The 20,490-nt window shown below is 42.3% G+C and overlaps 1 protein-coding gene across 7 annotated transcripts in view; it reads left to right on the forward strand.

Moving 5' to 3' along the window:
- Window positions 1-9,419, forward strand: part of PUM1 (pumilio RNA binding family member 1) — a 58,776-nt gene extending 49,357 nt beyond the window's left edge. For 4 of the 7 annotated variants that reach the window (XM_032227240.1, XM_032227239.1, XM_032227243.1 and 1 more), the window contains exons 17-22: window positions 621-755; window positions 1,878-2,015; window positions 3,384-3,509; window positions 4,202-4,323; window positions 5,604-5,796; window positions 7,607-9,419. In XM_032227240.1, the coding sequence (XP_032083131.1) occupies window positions 621-755; window positions 1,878-2,015; window positions 3,384-3,509; window positions 4,202-4,323; window positions 5,604-5,796; window positions 7,607-7,738 (846 nt within the window). In that variant the 3' untranslated portion in view covers window positions 7,739-9,419. The remainder of the gene's footprint in view (window positions 1-620; window positions 756-1,877; window positions 2,016-3,383; window positions 3,510-4,201; window positions 4,324-5,603; window positions 5,797-7,606) is intronic. The other 3 variants (XM_032227241.1, XM_032227245.1, XM_032227246.1) reach the window with 1 other exon arrangement.
- The last annotated feature ends 11,071 nt before the right edge of the window (window positions 9,420-20,490 follow it).

The raw sequence follows: 20,490 nt of genomic DNA on the forward strand, positions 1-20,490 counted from the left end.
ACGTGTTTTGATAAACTTGTTGTGGCCTGCCAGAGGTCGGCAGAGCTGGCAGCAGATTCGGACAGTGAGGAGGTTGGGGAGGAACATGGGCTAGTCCTGGTGTCTGGGGGAGGCTCTGATGTGGGCTCTGCATCAGAGGCAGGGGACCAGGGCCGTCTGACAGTTATCAGCTACCTTCTGAGTCGAATATCAATGAGGCAGACGAACAGCTGGAGCCTGTGCCCATGTGCAGAGTTGCCAGAGGAGGGGAACAGCTAAGGAACAAGGATCGACTTGGGAGTAAGGCCACAGGTGGATGTTGAATGGCCCCCTCCCATAAGGAATAAAAAAGGAGCGAAAGGGGAGGGGAGTTTGCAGGAGCCAATTAGTTCATTCCTGCATTCTTGCCAAGTATTGCGGCATCTGAAAGATATTGGCCTGGCCACTCTCCAAGCCTGATAAAGTCGGTAATTGTGAACTATCTTGAAAGACTGTGGGCCGGGACTTTGCTGGAGAGGAATTCACTGTGAATTAAAGAAAAGGGGTTTATAGGGATGAGGACTCTGCTTTGTGCTGCTGGGGAAGTCTCGGTCAGAACAAAACTCTGACATGTGTCTTGTAACCGTTGTCATTGCTTTTAGTTTGGCAGCCTAGAACAGAAGCTGGCTTTAGCAGAACGCATCCGTGGCCACGTCCTCTCCCTGGCTTTGCAAATGTACGGCTGCCGAGTTATACAGAAAGCTCTTGAGTTTATTCCCCCAGACCAGCAGGTAATTGTAAGTTTCCATTTTAATTTTATCTCTTGATGTTACATGTCAGTGTTTCCTTTCCTTTTAAATTAAAATCCTCTTAAGCTTTGTCTTTGTGGGTTTTTTTCTTTTTTCTTCTCCTTTTAGTGGTTTGTGATTGTCATCTGCTTTGTGTCCTTTGTATGTGTACAAATAGCGAAAGACTTTTGGGGAGCGCAAGACTAGGTATAGCTGGGCAAGGGGATGGTATGTGTTTGCCATAAAGGTAGTGAAGAAAACAATGGAAGGCCTTTTGCAGCCTTTGCTATTTTCTTGGGAGTGGGGGGGGAGGAGGAGTGGCGATTGCTAGCTAGGAGGAGCTGCAGTTAGGACATTCCTCTTTTGAGATTGCCCATCTGCACACAACCCATTCAGCCAAATCTACTCTGGAGATTGGCAAGCACACATTTGGGTTGTTTTTTTTTTGAAAAGTCAAATAATAGGCCTCTGCAAAAAATATTTTGAGCTCAAAACCGAGGTGAACTCAAGAGCCAAAGTGGCGCAGTGGTTAGAGTGCAGTACTGCAGGCTGCTTCAGCTGACTGCTAGCTGCAGTTCAAATCTCACTGGCTCAAGGGTGACTCAGCCTTCCATCCTTCCAAGGTGGATAAAATGAGGACCCAGATTGTTGGGGCCAATAGGCTGACTCTGTAAACCGCTTAGAGAGGGCTGTAAAAGCACTATGAAGCGGTATATAAGTCTAAGTGCTATTGCTAAAACATCCTGAATTTGAAACATTCTGTTCCAAGCTTAAGACTGCTGTTTGGATGCTCTCCTGACCATTCTAGAAGAGTTTGAGACTATCCCATTTTGAGCTTGAAATTGAAATATTTATGAACCAAATATTTGGATGAACAGAGCAATATCATGTCATTTCCAGAACCATGTTGGGTTTTAATTTGTCGTGATTCAGTTCCTGATTTATCATAAACAGGAGATGGGAGAAGTTTCATTTTGCCCAAGGTCCGTGAGAATCTTGCTGATCAATGCTTGGGAGTTTAGGGTGAAGAAGAAGAGTCTTAACTGGTTCTTAAGGCCTGGTTCTTACAGGGCTTGCTGTCTGTGGTTCTGGTGGTGCTTTCTCTTTGTTTCTCTGTCCCTTCTTCCATAGAACGAGATGGTCCGAGAACTGGATGGCCACGTCTTGAAATGTGTAAAAGACCAGAATGGAAATCATGTTGTGCAAAAATGCATTGAATGTGTGCAGCCACAATCCTTGCAGTTTATAATTGATGCATTTAAGGGGCAGGTAAGAAGGTTGTTTGTGTGCATGTTTGATAGAGAATGTACACAGACGTGAGGAGGTGGGGAAATTGATGTGAAACAACAGGGCGGAAGGAGTTAATTTTGGGTACTCTAAAGTAAAGGGTCCCCCGCACATGCGTGCTAGTCGTTTCTGGTTCTAGGGGATGGTGCTCATCTCCGTTTCAAAGCCGAAGAGCCAGCGCTGTCTGAAGACGTCTCTGTGGTCATGTGGCCGGCATGACTAAATGCCAAAGGCACAAAAACCGCTGTTCCCACCAAATTCGTTCCTATTTTTCTACTTGCATTTTTTACGTGCTTTCGAACTGCTAGGTTGGCAGAAGCTGGGACAAGTAACGGGAGCTCACTCCATTACGTAACACTAGGGATTCGAACTGCCGACCTTCTTTTCGACAAGCTCAGCGTCTTAGCCAGTGAGCCACCACGTCCCTTGGGTACTCTTATCTTTAGTTAAATGGCAGGATGATGATCATTTAAACCAGATCATTTAAATGCTTTGTTTCCCTGAAAAGTTACACTTAGTGACCTGATCTGTGCCCTTTGTCTGCTGCTCTCCAGTAGCCCATTCCCCCCCCTCAATTTCTGACCGGGGACGCTATTACCATTGTTTTACCACCAATATATGTATATTGTTTCATACAGAGTAACTGGGAAAGTGTTGGGAGAGGCAAAGAGGAATGAAAGATGGAAAATTTCTTCAGGCATATAATGTGTGTGGACATGGAAGTGTATATCCACGTTCCTGCCTTGCATTGTTTAAATTTCAAATATTTTCCCAAAGTCGCTGAGCAAATTGTGTATGCACTCAAACTGAAACTAAAGAGCTGAAAAGCAAACACCATACAAATGAGCTAAGTTTTAAGAAGGGATTGAACATCAAAGTATCCTTTGGAGATATATCTATATCTATAAAGAACAGGCAGGTTTTTTTTAAAAAAAGTATTTGAATCCTTCAGCAAGATTTTAGGGCGCTGCGCGTGAGGAGAGCCAAGAAGTCATGTGCAGAAAGCTAAAAGCATTGCCGTGTTCAAATAATCCAGCATGCAGTAGGCCAAGATTACCTTCTCTTTTCCAGAACTGCAGGAAAACAAGGTAGTTCACAACAACGTTTTGAAAGCCCAAATGACCATTTTTCTCCCAACTGCACCATGTCACCATTGATCTTAACATCAAGTTTTAAAATGTACAAAGAATTCAGTTTCAAGGTTGGCAGTGGGTGATAACTAGAGAGTAATTAAAAAAATTTTTGACATGCTACATTGCCTGTTGTTGTTGTTTTGTTTGTTTGTTTTAAATTTAGGCTGTTCTGAATAAGGATTTTTACCCTGTCCTCACCTCTGTCTGTTGAACTCAGGTGTTTGCCTTGTCAACCCATCCCTATGGCTGCCGGGTCATTCAGAGGATCCTTGAACACTGTCTACCTGAACAGACCCTCCCTATCCTGGAAGAGCTTCATCAACACACAGATCAGCTTGTGCAGGTAATCTGTCAAATCATAAATGAAATTGCACAGAGTTCTGGAATTAGGATGTTCTCCGGATAGGTGATCGGCTTTCAAAATGACCAATACTTGGATGCATGACCTTAGCAGGTCTGTAAAGTAAAGGAAAGCTGAAATAAGATCATGAGTGTAGTTGTGATTTCACTTAGTTGTCGGTCTCAATTGTGATAGCTAAACAAGGACCAAATGCACAGCAGAGTTTCTTGACTATGGACACTTTAAGATGTGTGGATTTCAACTTCCAGAATTCCCCCAGCCAGCATAGCATAGCTGCTGGAGAATTCTGTGAATTGTGGCGCACCGCACCTTCAAATAGCCAAGTCTGAGAAACATTGAATTAAAGGTGTTAGACTAGCAGTAGGAAACATAGCAACTGAGTATCCTATTCAACCTACCAATCTACCTCTTGTGCTTTTGTGGGGGGGAAATAGGCACAAACATTGCATACATTATGCTAAAGCTCCTGAATGAAAGGTGGGACACCCATTTGACACAAAAAGAATTAGATGAGAAGGCAATAGTTTTGGTATTCCATTTCAGAAGTGAAGATTGTAATTGATTTGATTACAGCCCAGCTTATTACACGGTACTGCGTAATTATAATTGTGTTTAATGGATGTTTAACATAAAAAGGGCTTTAAGACTTATTCTCATGTTGTCTCCCCAAACAGGATCAATATGGGAACTATGTTATCCAACATGTACTTGAACATGGGCGACCTGAAGATAAAAGCAAGATAGTGGCAGAAATTAGAGGCAACGTGCTTGTACTGAGTCAGCACAAATTTGCCAGGTATCATCATCATTCCTTTCTGTCTGTTTCTAAATAATTAGCTGTAGGGGGGGGGTGGGGACTGAAGTGGGAAAAGATTCTGTCCTTCATATATGGAAAGAAAAGCTACAGCTTCAAAATAAAGCTTCAGAATTCCTCGTAATGATGAAACATTTATTAGTGTTGCTCCCATCCCGCAAATGTATTTTCAGATCTCTTTATTGGGCAGAGTTACATAAAGCAGAATGTGGCATTAGGAAGGTGGGGAGAAACTAAATGCTACTGGAATCATGAATTCTGCATGAGCAGAGTTGAAATGCAGTCATGGAACAGACCGAGGTGAACGATTAGGTTATCGCTTGGTGTTGTGTTGCTTAGTTCCATCCAGCACTGCCCTCGTATGGAACATAATTCAAATATGTGGGAGTCAAGAATGCTTGCACCAACACCTCCCCCCAAAATATTATCTAATTCCAGCCGGGGGCAGCTTCTGTGTAGTGTAATGTAGATACTAGAGAAGGATGAAATTGTTACTCCTTCAGGAACTAAGAATACCTACGCAATTTTGCTGTTGGTGTGAAGCAGTGTGTATTTAGAACCACAATCTTCATTCTCATCCAACCAACTATTTCATATTTGTCAATTCAGGATACCTTTTAACGGTACCCTGTTTCCCTGAAAATAAGACCTTCCCGGATAATAAGCCCAATCGGGCTTTTGAGCGCATGTGCTAAAATAAGCCCTCCCCCGAAAATAAGCCCTCCCCAAAAATATTGCAACACAACAGCAGCCATGAGGTGACCATGCTTGCTGCCTCCTGCACCTCAAAAATAACAAGACTCTCCCAAAAATAAGCCCAAATGCTTATTTTTTTGGGGGGGGGGGAATAAGTCCCTGTCTTATTTTCGGGGAAACAGAAGCACAGTAGATGAAGAAGTTGGAGATGGGGACATGCTATATTGTAAAGCAGTTGTTTTTAAGATGGTAGTATCTGTGCATTATTTCTAGTTGCTCTTGATACCAGTCAGCCAACATTAGCAAACGTATTTTAAATCTTGTTTATAGGGGACTCTGCCTCTCAGTCTCAGGCTAAAACTCAGTCCTGGCCATTTATTTCAATTTCCCAGTTTGTGTTCTTATGTAACAAGGGGGAAAACAGTTAACATGTTTTATGATTCTTTCCTCTGGATGTGTGCGTATCCACTCTCAAGAGGTGCATGAAATACTTTGCAAAATCCATTAATACGGGTGGCCTGTTGGGATGCCAGCAGATAACCAGTACCTTTTCTGACTCGCTACAGCAATGTGGTGGAGAAATGTGTCACGCATGCCTCCCGCACTGAACGAGCCATGCTGATTGATGAGGTGTGTACTATGAACGATGGCCCTCACAGTGCCTTATACACCATGATGAAAGATCAGTATGCCAATTACGTGGTACAGAAAATGATTGATGTGGCAGAGCCGGCCCAAAGGAAGATTGTGATGCACAAGGTGAGTCGATGGCCTGGATTTGCCTGTTCCATTTGGTTGGAATATGGCCGGTGCAAAAACCATGGAAAGCTATTGCTTGGAGGTACGACCCAAGAGCCTGAAAGATGCCAGTGTCTCTCCCCCCCCCCCCCACTTCAGAGTTGTTTACAGGACAACAGAAGCTGTGTCAAAGCTATCTCTGTCTTTTTGTTATAGGATTGCATCTTGAGTGAAGGAGTTTTTTTTTGGGGGGGGGAGGGAATCCGCTTTCCCTACTAAAATACAGTTTAAATATAGTGTTATAATGACTTGGTAAGGCCACACTTGGAATACTGCATTCAGTTTTGGTCATCACGATGTAGAAAAGATGTTTAGACTCTAGAAAGAATGCAGAGAAGAGCAACAAAGATGATTAGGGGACTGGAGACTAAAACATATAAAGAACGGTTGCAGGAACTGGGTATGTCTAGTTTAATAGAAAGAAGGACTAGGGGAGACATGATAGCAGTGTTCCAATATCTCAGGGGCTGCCACAAAGAAGAGGGAGTCAAACTATTTTCCAAGGCACCTGAGGGTAGAACAAGAAGCAATGGGTGGAAACTAATCAAGGAGAGAACAACTTAGAACTGAGGAGGAATTTCCTGACAGTTAGAACAACTACTCAGTGGAACAGCTTGCCTCCAGAAGTTGTGAATGCCTCAACACTGGAAGTTTTTAAGAAGATGTTGGATAGCCATTTGTCTGAAACGGTATAGGCTTTCCTGCCTAGGTAGGGGGTTGGACTAGAAGACCCCAAGGTCCCTTCCAACTCTGCTATTGTATTGTATTGAATCGCATGTGCTGGTTTTGCATTGCTCAGTTTATATTACTGAATAATCATGAAGATAAATCAGAATGCAAATGCATATCGTGTAATGTGGGGTCCCCAACCCCTGGGTTTGCTGCCCATTTGGAACAGGACCACACAAGCAGCGGGTGAGCGCGCATGCACACAGCTCCACTTGTGTGAGCATGCTCACCTGCCACTCACATGCAACTATTCTCCACCCCAGCCAAGCCAGAAAGTTTTGGGAATGCTATTTTAATGCAAAACCAGAAAGATTGGATGTCACATGTACATTAAAATGCATTATTTGGGAGGATCCCAAATCTTTACAGGGATTGGAAAAACATGGGAAAATTTCAGAGGAAATCGTACAAATCATTGCATGCAGATGTAATACTGGCTAGTCAGAACTTGGCACCTCTGTTTTGCATCTGCCAGTTCAACCAAGTTTCCCAGGTTAATCCTCTCCAATTTGACTTAGTTCCGTTGGTCTCTGAATTCACCCTTACAACAGATCATAGCACTATGTGTATGAAGGCAGAAACGGCTGTTGCCATTCATTGCCTAGTTCAAAGTTTGCATTAGCCGCAGTGGCGCAGTGGTTAGAGTGCAGTACTGCAGGCTACATCTGCTGCCTGCCGGCTGCCTGCAATTTGGCAGTTCGAATCTCACCAGGCTCCAGGTTGACTCAGCCTTCCGTCCTTCCGAGGTGGGTAAAATGAGGACCCAGATTGTTGGGAGCAATAGACTGACTCTGTAAACTGCTTAGAGAAGACTATAAAGTGGAGCGGTGTATAAGTCTAAGTGCTATTGCTATTAAATCCATTATGTGGCAGCTTAACTTGCCTCCTGTCAGACTGTTTTATTTCAAGACCACTTGTATAATTCAGGATGGTACCCAGATCTGAAGTGTCACCATCCTTTGTAATTCAGCAGTCATGGTGTACTTGTGTGAGTGTACTTGTGAACCACTTGTGCTTAAATTCCTCTACCCTCATCCCCCAGATCCGACCTCACATTGCCACTCTCCGCAAATACACGTACGGGAAACACATCTTGGCCAAGCTGGAGAAGTATTACATGAAGAACGGGGTTGACCTTGGGCCTATTTGTGGACCACCCAACGGCATCATCTGAAACACTGAGCTGCGGAAGAGAATTTGTCACCATAGTACCTGGAATTCACAACCAGCAACCTGTCAAGCTCTAATATATACTTTGAAAAATATTCACGGTTGCTCAACATAATAGATTTTACGAGAATGACAAAATAAAACTAGTCAACAAATTTAAACAGAAAAAAGCTGGGAGGGGGAGGGGAGGAAAAAAAAAACCTTTGTAAATTTCTTTAATTTTATCCTGCATAACATGTACTAATTATTTTTTTAAATTGCCCTGCTGTTTCAGTGGTGTATAGAATTCTTGTACATAGGCAACAGATGTACATGGAAAGCCACATTTTTGTTCACTGATGTAACTATTTCAAATATGGAAACTTTCAAAGTGGCTAATATGAAATTAAAAAAACCCTGTTTTTAACTCCTCTACCTTACAGGAGAGCTTTTTGGAAACAACTGTTTTGTTCTCTTTTAAGTCCACTCTCAAGGAGCAGTTTTAGTTAAATTGCGCAGATCTGCATTTAACACTGTTTATAAATTTAAAAAAAAATAATCAGTTTGCTAAAGCTTCAATTTAAGGTAAGTTTTTAAGTTTCACAGACTTTTAAAAAAATTCCTTTTTCATAGTACAAAGTGCTAAAGAATTGAGCTTAGCAGTCAACTTTGGGGGGAAAACATACACACCAAGAGTTTTTTTAAATAGCTGGTTGGTGTGTGGTTACTGCCTACTACAGTTCTTCTGTTAACACAGAGGCAATTTTTTTTAATTATTTAGCATGTAGAAAAAAAAATCCAATTCAACTTTGGTCTTGCTTCTATAAATATATAGTGTATACTTGGTGTAGACTTTGCATATATAAAAATTTGTAGTATTTTCTTGTTTTGATGTCTAATCTGTATCTATAATGTACCCTAGTAGTGGAACATACTTTTGATTGTACAATTGTACATTTGTAAACCTCTGTAATGTAAATGTGGAGAAGTTTGAATCAACATAAACCCATTTTTGGTAAGAAAATAAATTAGCAAAACCTGTGCATTTCAGTGTATATTCACCCCTTTTATGGTCGTAGCATATAGTGTTGTATATTGTAAATTGTAATTTCAACCAGAAGTAAATTTTTTTCTTTGGAAGGAAATGTTCTCTTTATACAGCCTGGTTAATGTTTAAAAGAAAAATGCTTGGTTTTTTTTTTTAATTTGTCACCTAGTCAAGAGAGTAGCAATCCTTTCTAAATGTTACACACAAACAAATGATTCAGTTAAAAAAAATAGTGTTTATTTGACTCTTTGAAAAAGAAAAGCAATGTTTTATTTTGTGGCAGTAAAAAAAAAAGACACACCCCTTATTCCTTTTCAATCAGAGTCCCTCTTTCACCTTGTAAAGTGTGAAATCACTTTGCCTTTTTGTACAGAAGATAAACTGTATTTTGCATTTTGTCTACTTGTAAGTGAATGTAACATACTGTCAATTTTCCTTGTTTGAATATAGAATTGTAACACTACACGGTGTACATTTACAGAGCCTTGTGTATATTTCCAATGAACCTTTTTGCGAGCACACTTGTAACCATATGTGTATAATTAACAAACCTGTGTATGCTTATGCCTGGGCAACTATTTTTTGTAACTCTTGTGTAGATTGTCTCTAAACAACGTGTGATCTTTATTTTGAAAAATACAGAACTTTGGAATCTGGATTTGTGTTTCGTTTGAGTATTTTCAATATAGTGCACCAGGACAAAATATTCTAACTGACTGACTGACTCTTTTTTTTCTGATTTCACAATGTGCTTATGCAGTGCTTTTGAAGAAATGGTTGTATTTTTTTTTGGGGGGGGGGGATATTCTGTTGCTAAGTTCCTATACAGATCTAAAGATGGCTTATAGTCTTAAAGACACCATCAGCTGGATTTACCCATAACCTGAAGCCATAAATTAAATTTGCAATTAAATTAAATTTATTTATTTGTTTGTCAAACATGTACAAGATAACAAATATAGGCAAGAACATAAACATGAACAAAGGAAGTAAATACAGATAAATGGAGACATTCATAATGAATATTCTGTCTCAAAACGATGCAGAATATGGATTAATGTCACACACGAGTCCATCCACTGTATTTATATATTGGTTTCATCCCTAAGCATTCAAAGAAGTTTTGTATTGACTTTTAAGCCCATAGAGGATTATTTAAAAGAAAATGGATGAGGGGAAGTACTTGGAGGCAAGTAAAGTTCTCGTGATTGCATGATGGTTACATAATGAATGGCAAATTTTGGGTGTTTTTCCCCCCCTGAAGATCATTTTAGGAAGAAAAGACCAAGATGATATGCTTGGTTTAAACTGCAATTAAATCACCAGTCTTAGTTCCAGTGAGAGATAATGGTATTATCTTGTTTCTTATAGTGATAGGGTTCCTTTAATTAACCAAATATATCTCCTAAGATATATATATATCTTATATTATCTCATAATATATCTCTTACAAGGCTGTCTTCTGAATTTGAGCAGAAATACTTGAAATACAGTAATAATAAACCATGATATTTTTTTTGGAACAAACAGTAATGTTAAGTCAAATCCAAACCATACTATGGGAACGTGACTTAGGTTTGCTGAGAAGTAAATCCTATTTAGTTCAGTGGTGTCTACTTAGAAGGGTAGGACTGCAACTATCGTGTTTGTTGGAGTTCTACGAAATGCATAAAACCAGGGGTGAAATCCAGCAGGTTCTGACAGGCTCTGGAGAACCGGTAGTGGAAATTTTGAGTAATTTGAAGAACCGGCAAATGCCACCTCTGGCTGGCCCCAGAGTGGGGTGGAAATGGAGATTTTGCAGTATCCTTCCCCCTGGAATGGCCACCAAACCACACCCACCAAGCCACACCCACAGAACCGGCAGTAAAAAAATGTGCATTTCACCGCTCCATAAAACCATTCCAAAAGAAATGGTTTTAAAAGGAAATTTATATACAATCTTAAATAAAATTCCCCCGGACTAGGACAGGGCATCAATTCTTATTTATTTTAAACACATTTTAAAAAGTGAAAAGCAATTAATTGATCCGTAGACTCAATAATTTAGCTTCCCCCCCCCCCCAACAATATGGTTTTGTAAAAACTATAAAATACAGCATTTTAGACTTGGTTCTGTGTGCTTTTTAGAGAAACAGTTGTGGATTCTATGTGCCCCATTTAGGCCACTTGAGGGAGCTGCAACCTGTTTTATAATTCCAAGATGTTTGCAATAAAGCCGAGTTAAGAAAATGTGCAACACCACCTAAATAATTAAGCTTTAATAGACTAGAGGTCGGTTTTTCAGGATTGGGTTGACAGTGTTCACACAATATACTAAGCCATCCCCAGCAATAACCAAGATTAAAAGTAACCAACATAAAATTGGTCAAAATGTGCAATGATCTGATTAAGTATGTTGTTTGAACATAGACAAAAAAAGAGGAAAATATATGCCCTATTCCTAGGTATATTCTAATTTGACTGACATATCATGATAAATCACATTAATCTCATACATTAAGCCAATCATTGATTGGAAATCTGTGAGGTATGACATGATGTTATACTTGATTCTACCGATAGCCACTGTGGCTTACTCAACAAACCACAGTTAAAACATTCCTAGTGTGTTTAAAACTCCATGCTTGTTTGGACATAAATATTAATAAGGGTTTAGAGAGTGTTAAAACTAAGTTACCGTAAATCCATTCTGTATGTAATACTCAACTGCACATTTTGCCTCTATTTATATACAGTGATACCTGGGGATTCGTCAATTGTTTCCGGGAGGCATGAGTACTAAAAATGAGTCCACGTGACTTAACATGTGACCAGAGGTGGTATTCAGCAGGTTCTGACCAGTTGTGGAGAACTGGTAGCAGAAATTTTGAGTAGTTTGGAGAACCGGTAAATACCACCTCTGGCTGGCTGCGCCCCCATCTATTCTCTGCCTCCCGAGTCCCAGATGATCGGGAGGGAATGGGGATCTGGCAGTAACTTTTCCCTGCCACACCCACCAAGCCACACCCACCAAGCCACACCACCCGCACCAAGCCACAAAACCAGTAGTACAAAATTTTGAATTCCACCACTGCATATGACCCTTTGCCTTGGCCGAAAAGGGTAGCGAGTCACGAGGCACCTGACAATAACAAACTCTAGCTTGCGTGTCAAGTACCAAATGAACGGATACTAGGATGAAATTTTCAGCTCCTGACCTTTTAAGGTGATCAGCCTTGGAAGGAGGGATAAAGTCTATCTCCACTTGAGCATAGAGATGGTGTCTACAAGTCCAGTGAAGGATAGAGCAAAAAGCCATTGACTAACCAAGACCCAGATGTTCCAAATGAGATGGAAGTTTCTTAATGAATCCCATTCAGATTCTAGTTTTTTTTTTAAAAATTATTATTACCTAGGGAACATTTTGAAAATTTCTTGGCAGGGAGATCATGCTGGTTGCCTTTAATTGGCTTTAGAAATCTGTAAGCCTTTTCTTTCCTGATCTAAATATATAAGCCAAGTACAAGAGAAAAGGCTATATTACTCTAGTTTTTATAGAATATTATGCCACAAAGAATGGCTCAGTTACCATGGGACTACAAATCTCTCACACTCCCATGACATCACAAATGGCTTCAGGAGTTGCATATAAAGAAGAAGCAGAGGCTCTGGTACAAGCAAGCCAAGCCAGGGGAAATAATAACTGCCACGGGGTCCTCTATGTTGCATCATAGAAAAGGGCTGCTCTCCATCCCCCCATGATGACACATCTAGCCATGCAATAATGATTAATGGCAACCAGGTCTGGGATGTCCAATCTACCAAGTCCTCAACCCCCATTCATGCAACATCACCATGCAGAGACATGCTGCGAAGTTTTAACCGAAAGCGGCAATAAATCTCAGCCAACGTCTCCACCAGTGGCCATTCCACCACCCATCCAGCACAATGGGGAGGAAGATAGATGGGCTTTCTTCATGAGCCTAGCTGGGGGTAATTGCTGCTGGGCTCCTCCCGCCCAGCAGAGAGAACATCCATGGCAAACCCCTATGACAAATATCAGAATGGAATAACCAGTGAAGCTAGCCCTCTCCACGAACCTGTCTGGAAACCACCCTCATTGGACTCTCCCTCTGTAGAAAAGGTTCCATCAGTCATTGTTCCTCCTCATGGCTATCATCTGGGGATTGACAAAGAGCCAGGTCTTCTCCATGAACCCATCTTGAACCAACCGCCAGTGAATTCCCTTGAAACCGAGCCAACTCCGCCTGTGATCATTCCTCCACGCAAGTGTAGGAAATGGATGAAAAGATGTCTAGGCCCCCTCCACGAGCCCGTCTGGGACCAACCTCCTTTGGGCACCTCTCTCTTCTTGCAGACCCCTGCAGTACCTATTGAATTTGGCAGTTCTCACAAAGAGAAAGACCGGCCGTTGTATCTTCACGATCCTAGCGTAAAGCAACAGCCATCAGCGACCTCCTTTCCAGGGAAAACTCCCAAAGAAGTGGCTGATCTGAGGACCTCCAAGAAGAGTATCATGAGGTCGTTAGGCCCGCTTCACGAACCTGTCTGGCATCAGCCACCGTTGGAGACCTTTCTATTTCAGACTCCACCAGAACCCATTGAATCTGCCAACTATCAGAAGATAAGGCCAAGTCATCTGAGTCATATTTATGGGCCTACTTTGACGCAAGAGACATTGGGCTCTAACTTCCCAGATCAAACTCCACCAGTGGCTGTTGCAACTGGCAATCATAAAAAGGGAAAGCGGCATCTTACCCCTCTCCATGAGCCTGTATGGTGCCGAATGCCATTTGTTTCCTACCTCCTGCAACGAGTTCCATCACCACTGGACATTCCAAATCCCTTCTATCAGAAGAGGACAGAAAGGCCACCAGATCCTAGTGATGCACCAAGTTCTCCTCAACACGAAAAGTCGCCATCCTTGACTGTTGCACCTGACAGCTGCCAGAAAGGGTTGAAGAGACATTTAGGACCTCTCCATGAGCCTCTCTGGGATCAACCACCATTGGGCTCTTCCCTCCTACTGCAGACTCCACCTGAGCCAATTCAACTAGACAATGGTCCCAAGAAGGGCCAGGGCCAGCTAGATCCATTGCCTGTGCCAGATACCTCCCGACCTCAACACACCACTTCGGGGACCATTCCACGTTGTAGTAGTCATCTTGGCAATCTTCATGAGCCTACATGGGGCCGACTGCCAATAGGCTCCCCCTGCCTAGAACGGGCATCATCTGTAGGCATCATACCTGGTAAAGGTCAAGAAGTAGGGGGAAGACCCTTAGGTCCCCTCCATGAGACTTTCTGGGAATGATTGGAATCCTCTTTCCTTACAATGGTGTCCATCGGTAGCCATCTCTGTCAAAAAGAGAGGCTAGATACCAGAAGGCCTTTCTCAAGAGCCTGGTTGTAACCACTTGCCATGAGTTCTCTTACTCCTTCCAACACCACCAGTAGCCATTACATCTGGGCTGTTTTGGTAAAAAAAAAAAATGAAGATACCCAAGCAGTGACTTGGCTTGTTTTCTTATTTTTCCTCCACCGCTCATATTTTTCGTTCCCCTTTTATGAGATTGTAACACATTTCAGCTGCAAGGTTTCTATAATTTTAGCAGTTAAAATCACCATAAGAACTCTACTGTGTAGCGCATGAATAAGATTTCTTTGTGTAATAAGAAGTCTGTCACAAAAACTAGCACAATCACAACGATGAGCGTGCAACATTGCCACTATTTTCCCGAGATCGTACAGCCTTGAGAAGTATTAAGGATTCTCATTCTCCCATTAGAGAGCTTGCAAAATTAAGAAACGGAGTAAATTGCACTCGTGGCAGAAGTATCAAGGCACCTCTGGGTTGAAAGGATTAGCTGGCGACATCACTGTTGCCCGGGAGATGCCAATTTGGGGGCTCCTGTTATGTCCCTGGTGGGAGCTGGAGTGATGGACAAGAGACCCTGCCCAGTGGTGGGATTCAAATATTTTTACTACTGGTTCTGTGGGTGTGGCTTGATGGGCATGGCAGAGGAAGGATACTGCAAAAACTCCATTCCCTCCCCACCCCACTAACCTGCTTTCCAGCTCTCTTCTCCTGTGCAAGGGCAACAAAAGAAGACCTAGCTGATCAGCTGGGACTTGGGAGGCAACGAATACATGGGGGCGAGGCCAGCCAGAGGTGGTATTTGCCGGTTCTCCGCACTACTCAAAATTTCTGCTACCAGTTCTCCAGAATTGATCAGAACTGGCTGAATACCACCTCTGATTCTACCCCAGGGCAGCACTTGGATCTCGAATGCAGGCTTGCTAATCTTCAACCACCACATAGTAAATTGGGTCTTTTTTCCCCGTATTCTTCCAAAAATACCCACTGGCTATTAAAGGTTTTCCCCAGAGCAATCTCTGTAGCTTAGTAGTGAAATGTATTCTTTGTAGCAGAAGACACCAGCTTTAGCAGTAGAACACAATTCTGAAAACATGGCGAGGGCTTATCAACGTAGAACTCTCACTAGAGTTCGCCTTGTTACAGCTCCCTATGCGCTGCGTGGCAGCTCATTTGTAGAGCACAACAAGCTTCAGATGTTGAATAGGATTTTTTATTGGCCAAGTGTGATTGGACACACAAAGAATTTGTCTTTGGTGCATAGGCTTTCAGTGTACATAAAAGAAAAGATACATTTGTCACGAATCATAAGGTACAACACTTAACGATAATCCTAGAGTACAAATAAGCAATCAGGAAACAATATCAATATAAATTGTAAGGTTACAAACAACAAAATTACAGTCATGCAATCATAAGCGGTAGGAGATGGGTGATAGGAACGATGAGAAGACTAATAGTAATAGTAATGCAGTCTTTGTGAATTGTTTGACAGTGTTGAGGGAATTATTTGTTTAGCAGAGTGATGGCATTCGCGGAAAAACTCTCTTTGTGTCTAGTTCTGGTGTGCAATGCCCTATCGCATCGTTTTGAGCGTAGGAGTTGAAACAATTTATGTCCAGGATGTGAGAGGTCTGTAAATATTTTCACAGCCCACTTTTTGACTCGTGCAGTATACAGGTCCTCGAAGGAAGGCAGGTTGGTAGCCATTGTTTTTTCTGCAGTTCTAATTAGCCTCTAAGTCTGTGTCTGTCTTGTTGGGTTGCAGAACCAAACCAGATAGTTTTGGAGGTGCAGATGGCAGACTCAATAATTCCTCTGCAGAACATAATCAGCAGCTCCTTGGGCAGTTTGAGCTTTCCGAGTTGGCACAGAATATCCAGCAATTCTACAAAGGTTCAGCAATATTCTTCTTACCTGAAATACAAGCAATAGTGACTAAATGCACCAGTGTTCCAGTGGTGGGATTCAATTTTTTTTTTACTATTGGTTCTGTGGGTGTGGTTTGGTGGGCGTGGCAGGGGAAAGCTACTGCAAAATCCCCATTCCCTCCCAATCAGGTGGGACTCGGGAGGCAGAGAATAGATGGGGGTGGGGCCAGTCAAAGGTGGTATTTACTGGTTCTCTGAACTATTCAAAATTTCCACTATCTGTTCTCCAGAACTGGTCAGAACCTGCTGAATACCACCTCTGCAGTTTTCTAGATCATGTTTCAGATGTCCTCCAACATCCAGGTGTTGAGCAGAATTCCTTAGAATAATGAATGAATGTTTTTCCTCTTATTTATTTCTGGATACTCATTTTGAGAGAGATTTGGGGAGAAACTGGAGAAGGTGCAAAGAAGAGTAATGAAGATACAGTAGTAAGGGAGATGGAGTATAAATTTAACAAGGGAAGGCTGAATGAATGAAGGGCATTTAGTCGTAAGAGAAGATGACTGGAGGTGCGGTGTGAGAGGGATAAAATAACACACTCCAAATATTGTAGCTAAATAGAAGTCACACAGAAGAACCTCAAGAACGCAAAATGCGGGACACAAGATCACTATTTCAAACAATGGGAAGGTAGAGTCAGGTTGAATATTATGGGGAAAAATCTAACTACAGTATAAGAATTATTGGATGGTGAATACAGGAGATGAACTTCTCATTTTGATTATAAAGTTTCCCTCTGTGGTGGTCAAGCAGGTGTCAGAAGCTTATCTGCTGGATATGCTTTAAACTTGAAATTCTTGCTCGGGAGAAAATTTGAATTTGAAGGTCTTTTCCAACGCCATGATTTCATAAGAGCATGAAGAGTATACTATACACATACTATTTCGATCAAATGCACTCTTCAGTGAGCCAACCAAGACACCATTTCACAAGTAATATTGCTACTTGAATGAATTACCTCCTGCAACTATTGGTAAACCTATCCAGGGACCCTTTTCTAGTAATACTTACCATATTTTTCGGACTATAAGATGCACCAGAGTATAAGACGCACCATGATTTTGAAGAGGTAAATTAAAAAAAGGTTTTTGCACTCTGCAGGCCTCCCAAACCCTCTGCATGCCTCGTTTTTTGCCAAAAAAAAAAAGGCATGCAGAGGCTTTGGGAGGCTTGTAGAGTGCTCCTGGGGATTGAGGAGGGGGGGGCAAAAACAAGCAAAAAATGGTCCATTTTTCCAAAAAAAAAAATGGCCATGCAGAGGCTTTGGGAGGCTTGTAGAATGCTCCTGGGGGATGGGAGGGGAAAATGGCTCATTTTTATCCTCCCCAGCCCCCAGAAGCACTTTGCAAGCCTCCCAAACCCTCTGCACAGCCATTTTTGCAAAGGGGGTGGGGTTTCGGTAAGTCAAAAATGCTGCATTCAGTGTATAAGACGCACCCAGATTTTCACCCTCCTTTGTGGGAAAAAGATGCGTCTTATACTCTGAAAAATATGATACCATGGCTCCCCACACAAGAAAGTCAAGGGAAAACAGGGACCATCCCATCAGCAACCAACTATTATCCCTGTGATTGCTATGGTTCCTGCTCATTAGTGATGGAGGATGATGATGATGACTCCTCCAGCACCCATGACAACACATATATCCATGCAACAATGACCAGAGTCAGCAAAAATTGAGATGTCCAACTCTATCTCATTATCAGCCACACTCACTCATACAACATCAACATGGTAGCGAGTGATACAAATCCTGGATAGGAAGCCATAATAAATCTGAGTAGATTTTCCAGCAGGGGCTGTTCTAAAACCCCCTCTTGAAAGAATTAAGAGGCAGATCAGGTCAGCTCATAAGCTTGATGGAGATTGTCAGTGAGTATTACCTACCCACAAGAGATACTACCAACTGTCACTCTCTTTCGGGAAACTAGCAGCGGGAAATGAGCAGAAAACCAGTTTTTTTCCCTGTGCCGGCCTGGGAGCAAGCTTCACTCAGCTCTTCGTCTTTGGAATGTGATTCACCAGAGATTCTTTCAACTCATGGCAATCCAACGCAAAGTGACAAGGAAGCAGGTGCTCCTCACGAAGCTGTTTTGGAGCAAAGGACTCCCGGACTCCCTTTGAACTCTTCCAAACGAGATCGGATTCCGGCAGTGATCGAGGCACAATGCAAATGTCAGAAGTGGATGGAGAACATGAAAAACCCTAGGCCTGAGCCGGTTGGTTGGCATCAACCAAAACTGCACCCCCCTTCTCCAGAACTATTTATCCCATTGCGCAGTTGTCATCTGGAGAAGAAGAAACACCCAGATGGATTCTGCAAGGTTGGCTTGGCACCACCAAAACCACCTCCACCACCACCACCACCACCACCTCCTCCACCACCATCGGTGATCCCGGGACAAACTTTGCCGGGGGCTACTTCAATTGGAAGCTCAAAAACCAGGAAACGGGAGTATATAGGTCCTCTCCATGAACCTATCTGGAATATACCATTAGAACCTTCCTCTTCGAAGCCATTTCTACCTGTAGTTATGACGCTACCAAGTTGTCAGAAAGGGCAGAAGAAAGACCCAGCGTCTATTAATAATTTGAACCCAAAGCCTTTTGGCCTTGTTCTCCTGGATCAAAAGTCACCGGGAGTCACTGCACCTGAAAGTCGCAAGAAGGGACCTCACCTAGGCCCTCTTCATGAGCCCGTTTGGGAGCAACCACCTTTAGACTCTTCCTTACTAGTGCAGAATCCAGTGGTGGCTGTTCCAGCTGTCAATTTTCAGAGAGAGTGGGAGAAAGATTCTCACAGCGAGGAGCAATTGCCTTCTTCTCAGTCGGTCACAGCCAGCAACTCTCAAAAAGGGAGGAGGCTGAGGAATCATCCTTGGTCTCCATTCACCTTCTGTAAACTTCAGTAGTCATGATTCTGCCCAATGCTGGAGCACAACAGACTGACAGGTACATCGTTTCAATCTGCCGAGTTTTCTCCTGGTCAAGCCAGGAGAAGTGGAGAGACATCAACTCCGTCTTCTGGCTACGGTCTCAGAGTGTCCAAACCCCTCTCTATGAATCTTCTAGGGAATCATGGTCATTGAGCATCTACTTGTTAAAAAGAATACCATCAATGACTATGCCATTGGGGAACTGCGGGAAATTTTGGGGAGAAAATTCAGACTTTCCCCATGAGATATGTCTCCTTCAGAGAATTCCATCAATTGTTGTTTCAATTGGCTTCAATCATTAAAAAAAAGGGAACATATGTGAGACTTGATCTTTTTTGTTCTCTGCTCACTTTCATTATCCTTGCTTGCTATGCTAGATTTATTAGATGACAAGCAATCTGTGAAGAACATATTTGAAGCATAAGCATACATTTCTTTTAAAAGGGTCTACACTGCTTGTCAAACTGCCCCAGAAAGAGGGCAGAGAAGAGTAACCAAAATGATAGGGGTCTGGAGGCCAAATCATACAATGAGCAGTTAAGGGAACTAGGTATGTCTAGCCCAGGGGTCAGCAATCCACGGCTCTGGAGCCGCATGTGGCTCTTTCATCCCTCTGCTGTGGCTCCCTGTTACCGATCAGCTCCACAATTGATAGGGCTTTCAGTTAGGACAGGTAGAGGAAAAAAGATGCCATGCTAGGAGGAGACTCTATGGTGGAGGAACTGGACTTCCAGTCAGTTCCAGAATTGAATGGGGGGCTTCCGGTTAGGATCTTTGTGGCTCTTTGAGTGTTTAAGGTTTCTGAACCCTGGTCCAGCCTAATGAAGAGAAGATTTAGGGGTGACATGAGATTTGTCTTCCAATACTTGAGGGGGCTCTCACAGAGAAGGGGGGGGTCAGTTTATTCTCCAACCTGTGGGTAGGTCAAGAAGTAATGGATGGATGCTCATCAAAGAGAGAGCCAACCTGGAACCAAGGAGAAATTTCCTGACAGAACAATTAATCCATAAATTAGCTTGCCACTTGGAGGTTTGAGTGCAACATCACTGGAGATTTTCAAGATTGGACAACCATTTGTCTGGGATGAAATAATGTCTTCTGCCATGGGCAAGGGGTTGGACTAGAAGACCTCCAAGGTCTTTAATTAATTTTTTAAATTATTTTTTTATTAGCCCTTGGGCCATATCAAAGTACAGAGTTCCAGAAACAAAAGATTACTAAAAGGTCTTTTCCAACACTGGGATTCTAATTCTATAAAAGCTGATCTCAACAGATTGGAAGAGAATTGTTCTTCGTGTTATACAAAAGGTAATGTAATTTGAAATATTTTTTAAAAATCCTCAATGTGTTAAGAATATGGCCAGACCATTGAATATTAAGTATGATATGATATACATCCTTTAAGGCAAACTATAATGTCAGGCATTATCTCATTCCTGGCAAATCTCATAAGAGAAGTTGCCTGTAGAAATCTTGATG

Source organism: Thamnophis elegans, chromosome 12, assembly GCF_009769535.1.
Source record: "Thamnophis elegans isolate rThaEle1 chromosome 12, rThaEle1.pri, whole genome shotgun sequence".
NCBI lineage: Eukaryota > Metazoa > Chordata > Lepidosauria > Squamata > Colubridae > Thamnophis > Thamnophis elegans.